Source organism: Takifugu flavidus, chromosome 2 (genome assembly GCF_003711565.1).
Source record: "Takifugu flavidus isolate HTHZ2018 chromosome 2, ASM371156v2, whole genome shotgun sequence".
In the NCBI taxonomy this organism is placed as follows: Eukaryota; Metazoa; Chordata; class Actinopteri; order Tetraodontiformes; family Tetraodontidae; genus Takifugu; species Takifugu flavidus.
This window is the reverse complement of record NC_079521.1, coordinates 14623706-14636946: the sequence shown is the minus strand read 5'-3', so window position 1 is coordinate 14636946 and position 13241 is coordinate 14623706. Positions and strand designations below refer to the sequence as shown.

At 41.0% G+C, this 13241-nt stretch overlaps 1 protein-coding gene and 1 long non-coding RNA gene across 5 annotated transcripts in view; one reads left to right on the top strand and one right to left on the bottom strand.

Moving 5' to 3' along the window:
- Nucleotides 1-5463, top strand: part of pcdh17 (protocadherin 17) — a 46691-nt gene extending 41228 nt beyond the window's left edge. For all 4 annotated transcript variants that reach the window (XM_057019296.1, XM_057019287.1, XM_057019281.1 and 1 more), the window contains exon 5: nucleotides 660-5463. In XM_057019296.1, coding sequence (XP_056875276.1) covers nucleotides 660-1354 — 695 coding nt within the window. In that variant the 3' untranslated portion in view covers nucleotides 1355-5463. The remainder of the gene's footprint in view (nucleotides 1-659) is intronic.
- A 1332-nt stretch (nucleotides 5464-6795) lies between these two features.
- LOC130519519 (uncharacterized) overlaps nucleotides 6796-13241 on the bottom strand; it is a 30002-nt gene continuing 23556 nt past the window's right edge. The window contains exon 3 of the long non-coding RNA XR_008948349.1: nucleotides 6796-7018. This is a non-coding gene — a long non-coding RNA (uncharacterized LOC130519519). The remainder of the gene's footprint in view (nucleotides 7019-13241) is intronic.

The following is a 13241-nucleotide window of genomic DNA, read 5'->3' as shown; positions in this document are numbered from 1 at the left end:
CCCCAAGTCCTGGATGTGTCTGACACAGGCAAGAGCACTCACATAATCAGCCAGTGTTCATCCCTCTGAATCGAGATGAAAGGGGAGGAACACGCTCAAAATTATACACACATGCGTGCACACACTAAAACAACAGCATCGAGCGCGCAAATAAACATGCACAAACACATGGGGAAGAAGCGCAAGCCATTTGGCGTCGTCACACTGTCGAGGGAGCGCTTCAAAGCGCGCTGACATGAATTTATGATAACGGCACTCTGCCTTTGCCAAACCTCAACTGTTGTTTTTCTCCCTCTCTCTCCCCATCCCTTCTGTATGCTGCGCCATCCCCTTGATCAGAGCTTTTGGAAAATGCTAGCAGGTGTCCCCCAAATCCCTTGAAGATGTGTTTGCGTGCACGTGCTTCTGAACATGCACTTGCGGAGTTTTTGGCAGGGCATGTTTAAGGTCTCTTCCTTTTTTTGCGTAATTTCATTAGGGTTGACTGGACTGCGCTAACTTTGGGCTTCAACTCTTTCTACTGTTCTGTTTAATGTCAGCAGGTTGATTCTTCTTCCCTCCTGCCCCTCCACGGCTACGCTTTGTTCTCTTCACACTTCTGAAACAAACGTTGCCTTTGTCTCCATCCATTCATCCTGTCCTTCTGTCTCTTTCCACAGATGAGGACTGTGTGAACTGCACGGAGGAGTGCCGAGTCCTGGGTCATTCCGACCGCTGCTGGATGCCCCAGTTCCCTGCTGGAGGAAACCAGGCAGAGGGCGTCGACTACCGCAATAACATGTTTGTGCCGGTGGGAATGGAGTCAGTTCAGGAGACGGAGACCTACGAACCCGTCAACCCAAATGGGAAGAAGACATTCTGTACTTTTGGTAAAGAGAGGCGGGACCACACCATCCTGATCGCCAATGTCAAGCCCTACTTGAAGGCAAAACGTGCTCTCAGCCCACTATTGCAAGAGGTCCCCTCGGCCTCTGGCAGTCCAACCAAAGGCTGTTCCATCATGCCTCCCTGCTCCGCAGTGAAAAGTCCAGCTGATGGAGCCGAAGGCAAACCTCCTCCCGCTACCTGCTCCGGCCATTACGGGCCTCCCGATGGTCAGTATTTGTCACCAACCAAACACACCAGAGACCAGGTCTACCCATCCCTGCCATCCTCGGACCCAGTGGCGAAGATGCTGGCAGAGGCCCGATCCAGGATCAGCCAGGAGACGGCAGGCGAAATGGAGAGTGTCCTGGAGCAAGCGGAGCCCAACGTGAGCCGTGATGGAATGGACGCTGACCAGGTGGTGAGAGACATCGACAAATTATTGCAGGACTGCAGAGGAAGTGAGGCCACAGGCACGCTCAGGAAGTGACACAAAAAATGGCATTTAAAAAAGAAATATGAAGGCTGAGTGGGGGACAAAAGCTTATTCCCCTCGTGCCAAAACTGTCAATGTCACCAAAATTAATCAAGAAGGTTAAAAGGCTCTTAGAAGCTCCTTTCACTGTATTTGTTGTTGATAAGTACTTGCTCTGGACAATGGGAACATTTAATATTCAGCACTTCAGTGCTGTAATCCCGACCAACTGAAAGAAACTGCGTAACAAACATCTGAACTCTGCTGAATTTATAAACTGTTTTTGTTTTTGGATTCTTAAGCTAATTCCAGAAGCTTCTGCCTCTGGCACCTCGCAAGCTATTATCTAAGTGCCCACCAGTTCATACATATGTTGTTCATGGTCTCTTGTAAAATCCTACATATCTACAAGGGTGTAGGAGGATTTCTGTTTTGTGTGATGGCCATAGGAACTGACTGAAGAAGGACTCTTTATGGTCAGACACGACAATCGATGCGGAAGCAGCGCGACAAATTCCAATCCATTTGGGATGGTGAAAGAACTGAAAATACACATAAATGACCTTATCTTTTCTGACTTTAATATCGGTGTTTAACGTCTGATGGATCCATCCTGAACATGAAGAGATTTTCAATTCATGCGGCGGGTGGAGCTGAAACAGTGTGCTGGAGGAGGATTATTAACAGTGTAACCATGTTTCACCTGTCATTTGTGAGTTGTGTCTGTCTCGCACCTCTATTTAAACATCCGTGTTGCTGGCCAGTGTAGCTGCACATCCCAATTTCACGCATGTGCACTACATTTTGCCCAAACACACACCGACGCGCAAAACACACACATGCATACTAATGGTTACACACAACTGGCCATCTGTGTAATTGTCTTTTACATGAACATCATCAGCTTTTAGTCCCTTGTGTACAGTGAATTATCATGTGTGTGGCATTGCCTTAAGGCAATCACAAGTTGTATAAAAAGGGACATTTTTTCCTCAACTGTGAAAAGATAATATCTATATGATTATATAGATGATTATATGTATGAATCCATGTATGGTGTCGAAATATCAACATAATATTTATACATTTTATTTAAAAAAATAAAAGCAAAAACAAAAAAAAAGTCATGAAGATTCTCAGCAAATGGTGTCCTGGATTCAAGGTGTGAAAGCGAAACATTTAAAAAAATAAAATAAAATAAATGAATTAAAATCTGCAGAGGACACTGCCATCCTTTTAAAATATCCAAAAATATAAAGAAAGCAGAAAATGTCCCTTCACATAACCACTATACATAATATCATTATGTGTGTAAATGTATCAAATTTAGATGTGTTTACATTAAAAAAAAGACATATTTTTATTGGTTTTACTGCAATTTCTGTGCATTTGAGCCAAATTGTTATGTGTACAAAAGCTATATTGTGTATTTTATTAAATTAATATATAGTTGTGTTGCAATATACATGGGCTTATATTGTATTTGGCAAAAGTTGCCTTAGTAGCTGTCGAACTCTGTGAGTTTGCTTTAGGTTGAGTTCATTTATTGGTGTTCTTTCCCTCTCTATTCTGCATCTTTGCAGGCTGGCTTCAGTGTTTTTACCCAGAGATCCACGGCAGATCAGATACATTTCCTGTCGACGCTTAATGAGCCAGTCGAGCTAGGAAACACGTCAAACCAACAACAAAGAGCGACAACCACCCAGTTTGAATATTTTTACTGAGCAGTTTTTTACAGGGCAGCTATTTTCTTTTACAATAACTAGTACGCTTTCTTGGGTTCATCGCGTTTTTACTTTCCCAAAAAAAAAAAGAAAAACCTGCCATATGGAAGGTGGAGTGGTTTCCTTGGTGATCATAAAACTGCCTTACTGTCTCCGCGGAGAGCTTATTGTATCTTTGGAGCTTGTGACTGCTTATAAAGCCCTGGTCCACCAGAATGTGCATTTTCTATGAAGGACCAATATAGGTCCTTTTTCAACAGTCTGTGCTATTACTGTATATAATCCTCACATGTTGGAATTCTCATACTTTGCAAAGACACTTGGCATCGGAAATACTCTCTAAGTTACTTTGAATTTGATGTCTTAGCTGTTTAGGTACACGGTTTATAAAACCAGGTGTCTTCACATTCAGGCTTTCTTATATAAATATATATATATATGGAAAAAAAAATGATGCATTTATTTTTTGGACAATTTTGGCACATTTCAGCCACTTTCTGAGATAAAAGTAGAAGGTACTTTTTCTAAGATTCTCTGACACTGAAATTCGCAGAACGGTGTGCTATTAGATTAGATGTGTTCGGGAAAATAGTTCACAATCAATGAATCTGTGTCAACAGCAGCCATCAGAGGGAACAGTACCTTTGATTTGTGAGGCTCCTGGTGTGTTTTCTGTGAATTCTACTGAAGACGAGCGCAGAACAGGGGGAACATTGGAGATGATCTGGAATCTTGGGCTTAGTAAAGCAATCTTGATATCCAAACGGCTCATACGGTTAAATATGCTGTTCCAAGCAAACCCCGCAAACTGTGATTCCAACAAAGCACTGTTTTGCACACAAACACCTGTGCACTTCAGAAGGCTGTACAAAGCCTTTCATCTCAATGCATGAGGCCCTTACGGAAGAGCGGAGACGGAAGAAGAGGGCAAAACACTTCAGAGAAAAGGGTTAAATTTCCTCACCTGTCTTCATGGTTTTTTCCTCCCTTTTCTTTTCATATAATCGTATGCAGGATCTTTTATTCTCGTGTGTGTGTGTGTGTGTGTGTGTGTGTGTGTGTGTGTGTGTGTGGTATGTTCAATCTTGACTGTAACCAGCACTGTGAGGACATTTACACTGTTAAAAAGGACTGTTTGACAGGTTAAGACTTGATTTTAAAGGTTAGGATTAGTGTTGGATTAACAGCTTGTTCTCACATAGATGGACACTGTGCATGTGTGTGTGTGGATGCATGCATGAGGCTGGGCAGTATGATCTCAAAATAGCACACAATAGATCAGTTTTAGATCAGCAACAGCACGACTACTTATTTTGCCTTGACACCATGAAATTAAAATAATATTGACGGTATACGTAACTACATAACTTAATTCTTTGATAAGACACTTGGACATAATCTTACATATGGGAGATTTGACTAAAGTGTGTGATGATATACACAATCAGATTTTAGTCATTCAAACAGATGCAGTGTGTGTCCCTGTATTGCCCAGCCCTTCTTTGTGTGTTTGTGCCTCCATTTTCTTTCTTTTTGTGTCTTCATTTTTTTTTTTTTAAAAAACAAACAATGAATTTTTTACTTTTAATTCATGGATTTAATTCCAGCCCACACATCTGCCAGCTGAGCACTGAGCATTTGCTGCTTGGCTTTATTTAGAGCTTTGAATCACATCGTGTGGAGAGGCCACCCCAGGATGACGTTTTCACTCCTTTGGCTGGCCAAAAATGGCCAATCTTTTACATTTTGAGTGCTGTCCCCTCTAATGGTGCTCTTGGCCCAGCTATGCCCGCAAAGTGTGGGAGGAAATGAGCTGGGTCCAGTAAAATGAAGGTACTCTTTAAAGCCATGCCCCCTCTCTCAGGCTATTTGCTTTCTAATAGAGCACAGCCTGCCGCTGAGGTCAACTCATAGTTAAGAGGTTGTGCATAATGTAAGACCTGTCATCGTCTACCTACGCGTTGCCATCATACACAGTTGGCAGAGTGACAACTATGAGTGTTATTTGTTTTAAATCTTTTTTTTTTCTGCCCAGTAGAGACTGCAGGTTTTATAAAACAATTAGGACAGGGCCTTGATGAATGTGACCAACCGCCTCTGGTGTCTGACTCACACTGATGCAAGAGCACACAGACTCTATCAGCCACCGCTTCGCACACATCGAGACAACATGCCATTTTTGGTTCGCTTCAACGGGCACCCGGTGTTTGTCAGTGTCGTTTCTTCTCACACCCAACACTGATAGCATAGACCTCCACGCTACAATGGGCAACTGGTGAAGAGACCAGAGACATTCATTTGTATGGATTATTTCAACTGCTATTGTCTAAAGGCTGTGTTCATTGTGATTTATCTGGAAAAAAAATGAAAAGATTAAATAAAAATGCAATTACTAATGAAGATTTTGCTTGTCTTTGTGTGGGTGGTTTGGAGAGTGATGCGTTTTTATGGCCCCCATTAGATAATCTGACTATTTCTATTTATTTATTTTTTGGGACGTTACAAGACCACAGTGTCGTGCTTTTTCTTAATTCTTGCCTCCTCCATGCTGGCTTGTAATGGAAATATGTGGTTTTTTCCATCATGTATAAAAGGCACGCTACACATGATTAACTTGTTCTGGTCAAACGACTTCATTCCTGACATTTGTTTATAATCTGCCATTCGGAAAGATGTTCTCATGCTTTCTTTTTTAATTCCGCAAAGGGAATTAAATTGGCGCTTGAAATTGTGTTTATTAATACTATTTAGATAAGATGTCCAACTAGAGCCTCAGGCTGAATTCATATTCAGGGGCCAATTTGGAGTCTCCTCAACATGGCCTGTGGGTAGCGAAATACAGCAAACTGTACTCATCAAATCTCAGTCAGATTGCTTCAGTCGTATTTAGTGTCAGTAAAAGTGACAGATGCTTTCACAGAAACGGTGCCGCAGTCGCAGATATAAGCTGCTGTGTGCTGTTCCCTCTAGAAAATGCTTTTAGGGTAATTTCATATTTAATGCCTGCTTAATGTAAAATAAGAGGCAATGTGGCTAAATTAGACACCTAATTATACCTCGATTAAAGTTTTTTTTTAGTCTCCACTGCACCAGTGCATATGGTGGTAAAGAGAGAGAATAAAGTAAGAAACCATTATATCATATTTGTTATTTTAATTCTTTGTCAGTGGGTAAGCATTATATATTAATAATAACATAAATGCTAATGTTATAAAATGGCCACATTTGCAGGAAAGGGTAATTGTATCGTAGGTGTTACTAATGATCCATTCAGGGTCAAAACACATAGAAGTTGTTTGAAAGTGTGTATCTCACTAAACAGAGCTGCAGAATCCTAAAATGTTATTAATTCCACCAGATCTGCTCCAGTTCTGCTTTTGTTTCATGGCTGCTGTGACACAGGTTGGTACAAATGTCCCTCAGGTGAAACATGTCTGTCTGAATCGATCACTGCTTCGACGTGCAACAGAGTCACCAGAAGTCATGCCCAGAGGTCATGTGATTAACAGGTGAGTTCTCACTTGTCTGGCACAATGCTGGAAGCAAACATACCTTTGTTACTGGTTTACTGGTTATTACCATTCACTCTCAAATGTTACTGGCTAATCTAGATCCATGACAAGTTTCCATCAGCTGTCAGCGAATGATGATAATTCCTAATGAGGACATTTGGCAGTTTACTCAAAACCATTTAAATGCAATTAAGTGTTAATAGCAAGATTTGTTTTACATATATAAAGAAAAGTCGAAAAGCGATAGATTTTATTTCTTATTTATTGTAGAATGATCCATCACTTCAAAAGGAATATGATCAAATTAACTTTCATGTTGAGCAGACTGAGCCTGTTTCACTCTATCTCTGCCAGTAGCCTCGGGTTTGGGATTAATTAAAAAGAAAGCAAAGGCACTCATATTCTTGGGATTGTAGTGGCTGGATTCCGCATGAAGTTCATGACTGGAAAGACAAAAAGAACCAGCCTCATCATTGGTGACACATGCTCCCCTGCTGTATTTTGCAATTTGCATTATTCAAACAGACACACACAATAAAAATAAATGTCAGATTTGAGGGGTATTATTTCTGAGAAGCACTCAGAAATTTGCAATTTACATCCATGTCCTTAATCACAATAATTACTAATTTAATCAAGTGTGGCTGTATCTTGTTTGCACCTGAATGAAGAGAGAAGGTCCTCCTGGAAGCAGAACAGAGGAAAACAAATACAACTAAAACCTACCTAAAGACAGCCTTTGTGAAAGGGCCAACTCAAATCAGCAAAGCAAAATGCCAGATGAAAAGGTCAATAAGCAACATGAGAAAGTTAATATGAAGTAGACATATGAATTGCATCGCATGGATTAGAGCTTCTGGCAAAGGACTACATCTGGTAAATCCATTCAGACTTATCCAATGTCTGGTTTGCAAGACCCTTATGAGCTAAAAGGACCTTTCGCAAAATGTCATTTAGACTGGAGACACGGCGCATTGTCAGACCACAACTGAAAACAATTACTGCCTGTCCAACAAGGGATTCTGTGCCCTCATCATGTCATAGGAAGACTTTATTATTGGGCCTTCCAGGATGATCATGTTTTATTTACACAGACACGCCTCATGTCCCTGTGCGACAGGTCTTTTATTATGAATGGTTGAACGGCATTTACACTTTTTTCTAAATTCTGCAAATTTGCCATTATTGGCATTTACTTGTATCAAAAAGCATTTGCATAAAGGCTGTAAAGTCCACACTTTAGGAGTATCAATTCCTGGGAGTCCAGACTTTAAAGCTTTGAGCATCGTAGCAGTCCCACTGTTGTTTTCTCTGTATTAAAGTGTCGGAACAGTTATTTTCATAATCAATAATTGAGTGATTTGATGCCAAGAGTTTGATAACATGCCACAATGGCCATCAGAGAGGATGTAAGAGATGAGAGTAAAGACAGTTACCAGTAAAAGGTTCCACAACAACAGGATGCAATTTGAACAGAATGTCAGGAAGGTCAATAATACAGTAACAGAATATGACCATGGGGACAATCATCCGACTAGAGACACTTCTCTTTGGTCGGAGCTGAAGCGTCAATACCGACTAATGACAATTACCTGTTCCGTCACTATATGTCACTCGCCACAATGCCGTTTTCACACCTTTTTCCCTTCTACAGAGCCAACATTGCTCTATTTTGAGATGTATGGAAATAGAAATCTGATATAGAAAGTAAAGGCCAAGAATACTCACAATCACTGTGACGGATGTGAAAGTTCAACAGCAGTGATTTGAAACTGTGACATCAATTCTAACAGCAACTAAAGAAGTAGTAAACTAGTACTTGATACTCAAAATGTACTTCATACTTTTTCTTCACGACTTGTAAATGCATTATTTATTGTAGAAGTAGGCGTTAGTATTTTACACCTTTACTAATTCTGAGTGTCAATATTTATTGAACTAGCACCATGCAAGAGAGAAGGTGTAGTCATAAAACTTGAAGTTTTCACGGTAGAACTGTTGTTGTTGTTGACAACAGTTTTCAAACACCACCAATGTCAGTTTTCCAGCAAGTTTGGAAATATGCTAGTGATCTAATTAGACTTTGAAAAGAGTAATCATTCACTTTGATAGCTAAATACTTTGGCCGCAGTGATAAACAGATTATACTGAAAATCTGAGAAATTTCTGTTGGCATCTGTTCAACACCTACTATCAGTGGGACCAGGCTTTTGTATGGTGAATGGTTGGAAATGGCAGCTGGCAACTTTTACTTTGGATCAAAGCATTGTGCCTCGTCCTCCCTCCCTTTGTTTCAAGAGTTTATTCATCACCAATATGGATGCAGCAATGGGTGTCACGCCTCGGCCCGTCTCTGAACTCCAAAGCCACTGACAAATGCGATTAAATCCATGTCTGCATATGATTAGACCATCCTCTGTTGCTTTGAACCACCAAAACTATTCTCAAACTTGCACTCTGTCATGATAACAAAAAAGGAACACCCGGTTTCTGTCACTGAGGAGCGAGGGACGGAACAATGAAACTGGAATCAGCAAGAGGAAAGCAAAACAAAGACTTGCTAAATAAGCTAAACAGCAGGCAAAGGCCTTTTCCTTGGCTAATGGCTAATGTAAATAGAATAGGCCTTGAGGGATTTAAAGGGCTGCGACTGACAGTTAGAGACACTGTGAGCTGATCTACAACAAAGTGAGAAGGGGATGCATCCACACAGCAACAACGGAGATGGGATGAGAGGGTGTAAATAACAGTCGATCCCCAGAGACGTGTGCCACATAACACAAAGATTCCCCCATTTGAGGGTTTGATTTGTTCAAACACTCCCTGACATTTACTTAACCAACTGCAAGGAAATTATCTTTAAGGATACTCAAACTGGATTGATATTACCTTGTCAATCTGTATTAGAGGTGTCACGCCACAAACCTGTACATTTATTACTGTAAAATACGTTAAGCTGTACGTAAAGTTCCCTTTGTGTGTATGTCATGACGATGCAAGTCAAACAAGTTATCTACTTTTTTGAGTTGCTACTGTTTTTAAAGTAGAGCAGCAAGCTGAGTGTTCAGGATTAACTGGTGAATCATGTTAGCCTTAGGTTATTCAGCAGAAACAAGGGTTCCATTTCCATTTTTGTCTCTTTCAGTTATCTGCTCCAACATCACTGCTATCGCATTCCTGCTACCTTAATGGAAAACACAAGAGATGCTCTCCTAACGTTTCCGGCTTCAGATATATTGCTCACCGCCGCCGCCCGCCTCCCTGTCTCCATCATGGCCTCGAACAGGCGGATCATCACAATGAAAGACACGAGCGTGTGACAGTGCATCTGGCCCCACGTTAAAGCTGTGACCACAGCTCAGTGCACATCTGAACACCCAGGTTTTTTTCTAAGTGTCACCGGAGTGACAAGGGAATGACAGCGTCTGCTCTGATCCCTGCGACGCGGCTCTGCCTCTCGCCGGTTCACAACAAGGTGTCCGACATGGGGAAATGAAAGAAGAGAAGAAGTCGCTTCTGAAATTATGTAGAGCTTGTATGACTGACACTGGCTAACTGATCGAGCGCATAAAGAGGGACTACTCAACAGATTAAGCTATTGATTCATTTCACACCATAATGACTGATGGACTGATTGATCGATCATTTCATTATTATTGTGACGGCTGAAAAGGGTTTCAGAAAGCACCGTGTCTAAAATATTTCTTTTCTCACGCAGCAGTTTCTCACCCTGAATGATTCTCATTCCTAGGCTAACTTTACATAATTACCAGGAAATTTAAAGAAAAAAAAAAAAAGAATGGAATGAAAGGTGCGCTGCCTTTATGTCAGTGTACAGATTAAAATGGCTTTTTCTGCATCCCAATGATCATGTCCCCGGTCACGGTCCTCTTTAAGCCGGAATCTCATACTTCTCTGCAATAAAGCCTCTTTTTAAACGTTAAGGTTTCTAATGTTACTTTATAAAAAACAGAGCATTTCATGGATGAAACAGTTGACTTAACTTCACTAAGATAACAGATGAAGGGCTACAGATTTATTCAGCTCATTAGTAGAATAATGAATATGACCCAGTAAAATTTAATATCAAAAAGGTTCAATTTTGAAATTTCTAAAGCTCGAGAAAGGTAGATATATTTAATTCCTATTATCATATACAGTAATTGGAATGGGATCCCTATCATGTGTCACATGTATGCTCTTATTTCCCATAGTTCTCTTCTCTACAGACATAACTATTTCCTTAGTTTCTTAATCAACCAAAAGGTGGCAAAAAATATACATTACAGGAAGTGTAAATCACTTATTATTAAAACACAATAACTCAAATGCTATCTTTTTTAAAAAAAAATTTGATGTATATGAATGCAGTCAGTAAAACTGCAGGTTGATGTGTCATAATACACAATAAATAATGATAATACATGGACCAAACCTTTTCTGCTCAAATGCATCACATATTTGGGGCGCTAAAACAAAAGTTCTAACAGTTTGTGTAGAAGTTTCATCTGTGGCTTCTAATATACATGATATTTTTCTTACAGGAAAAATTTCTTTGGAAGGCCAGATGGTTCAGCCCTGGCGTACATGAACCGTTAAATTCCAGGTTGAAACAGTGCCACGGGTGGCGACGCTGCATCTGGCATGCTACGGAGCTGCCTGTGTGGTATCTAGACCACAACCACTCCTGATGGCATCAACCCGGCTCAGCTTGGCACAAACAAACATGCAACCACGGTTGTTGCCGCAATGCAACAAACGCGACCTACTGCAAGTGCGGTGTTGAATAGAAGTGGTCACCGACTACTGCAATTTATTTCATTATTACAAGTGATTTCCAGTGTTTCATTTGAGTTTAAATAATGTATTTGGGCCCTGGTGTGAGACAAAAATCCTTTAATATAAAATAAAATAATTAATTTAAGAAATGAAGGACATCATTTGCAACCTTTGATGAATGCTTAGATTTCCATTCACTCACACCGTTTCCTTCAGCAGCATGAATCCAAATGGCAAATATCTGACAACCTTGGTAAATATCACCAATCATGATTTGCACACCACTTGGCAAAGGTAGAATCTCGCTCTCTCCCTCCTCTTGAAGCTTTCCGGTGATTTGATGGGTTTCCGCATTACTCTGAGTGCAAGATACCGCCCACGTCCGAGGGAAACAAGATTTTCTCATGGAGATTTGACATCTCTCATCTGACAATCCTTGTTGTCACACGTAGGTTATGTAGGTCAGGATAAGTAGACTGGTGAGTACGGCGGAGAGCACTCAGCACCACATCCGTACATGCCTAAAAACTGGTCATAAATACTGCACACCATGCTTTGTCTTTCTGCTGCGCCTGTCATTTATGAGACAGCTGTGCCCTGGGCTGGCACTATATTTCCGAGCATACGCTCTGGCAGACTGCAAATATCTCAAAGTACAGTGGTTAATTTATAAAAACCTCAAAGCAGGGGTGTCGGGATCCCAGTCCTTGAGGGCCGCAACCCAGCCGGGGTTTCTGTCCTCCCAGAGAGAAAACAGCTTTCACCAAGGCAAGTGGAGGCCAGGTGAAAGAGTTTTCTACCTGGTAGGTCAGAAGACCCGGTTGGATTATCGCCCTCAAGGACTGGGTTCCAAAAGTCCTGAAGCCATGTCTGAAATACAATTGAAATGGAAAAAATAGAAGAAAAAAAAGACGCACACACACTGTGGAAGTATAGTGTGTATGTTTAGGAAAGTTTTCTGTTCGAAACTGTGCAAAATGAAAAAAAAACAAAAAAAGCCTACAAATCTGACATCTGAACTGCAGCAGTTAGAGAACATTATTTATCTAGTTTGCACAGCTGACAGTCTGCAGCTTTACATGTACAGTAAGGAAGCGCTAAGCTCTTTAAGGTCACAGGAGTTTCAAATATAGCAGAGAAGGTGATTCACTCTCCAGACACACCTGATTAAAAACGTAAACCTCTCTGCGGTTTATGCCGTCTCATTAGAAAAGGTGTAATATAAGGAAAAATAGTCTGCTTTTGACAGCTGAGCGTCGGGGAGGTTTGCTTTTCAGCATGAAGCCTGACACTTGTTTACACAGCGAGTTCAAAGCCGTGCGGCTTACAACCTGATATTCCTGCTTATTTGGATGAAACGTAAGACCCCCATCAGAACCATTATTTGCATAAAACCTTTGATTTGCCACAGATGACTGCGTAGGATAAAGTAACAGCCACTTTGTTGAGATTAGAAGAGTTTATTTCCAATGTTAGTCCGTATTACCTGTGCTGATACGAGTCTAGCGAAATAGGGCAGAAAGTGAGGGAAAATGGAGCGCCGCTTCTGGTACAAAGTAGAAAATGATAAAGTAAAAGCAAAGGAATAGATGCTTTGGCACTTTATATTTTTGTAAGGTGTTTGCCTCCAGCTGTGATTTCTAACTGGCTCAGCCACAGTGGATTGGAACATGATGTCTTTGTGCCTACTTCCTGCTTCCTCGGAGGGCCTGGTGTGTTGGTGAGGAACCCTTCTCGCTGTGGTCACTAGGAGGAAGGCTGCTATGACAGCTGGAGATCTGTTGTGATGAAGGAGGCCTGTGGAGTTAGATAAACTGCCAGGAGTGGAATCTGTGAGACAGTCATGGATGCAATGAGAGAAAAAAAGAGAGAACGAGGCAAAAAGAT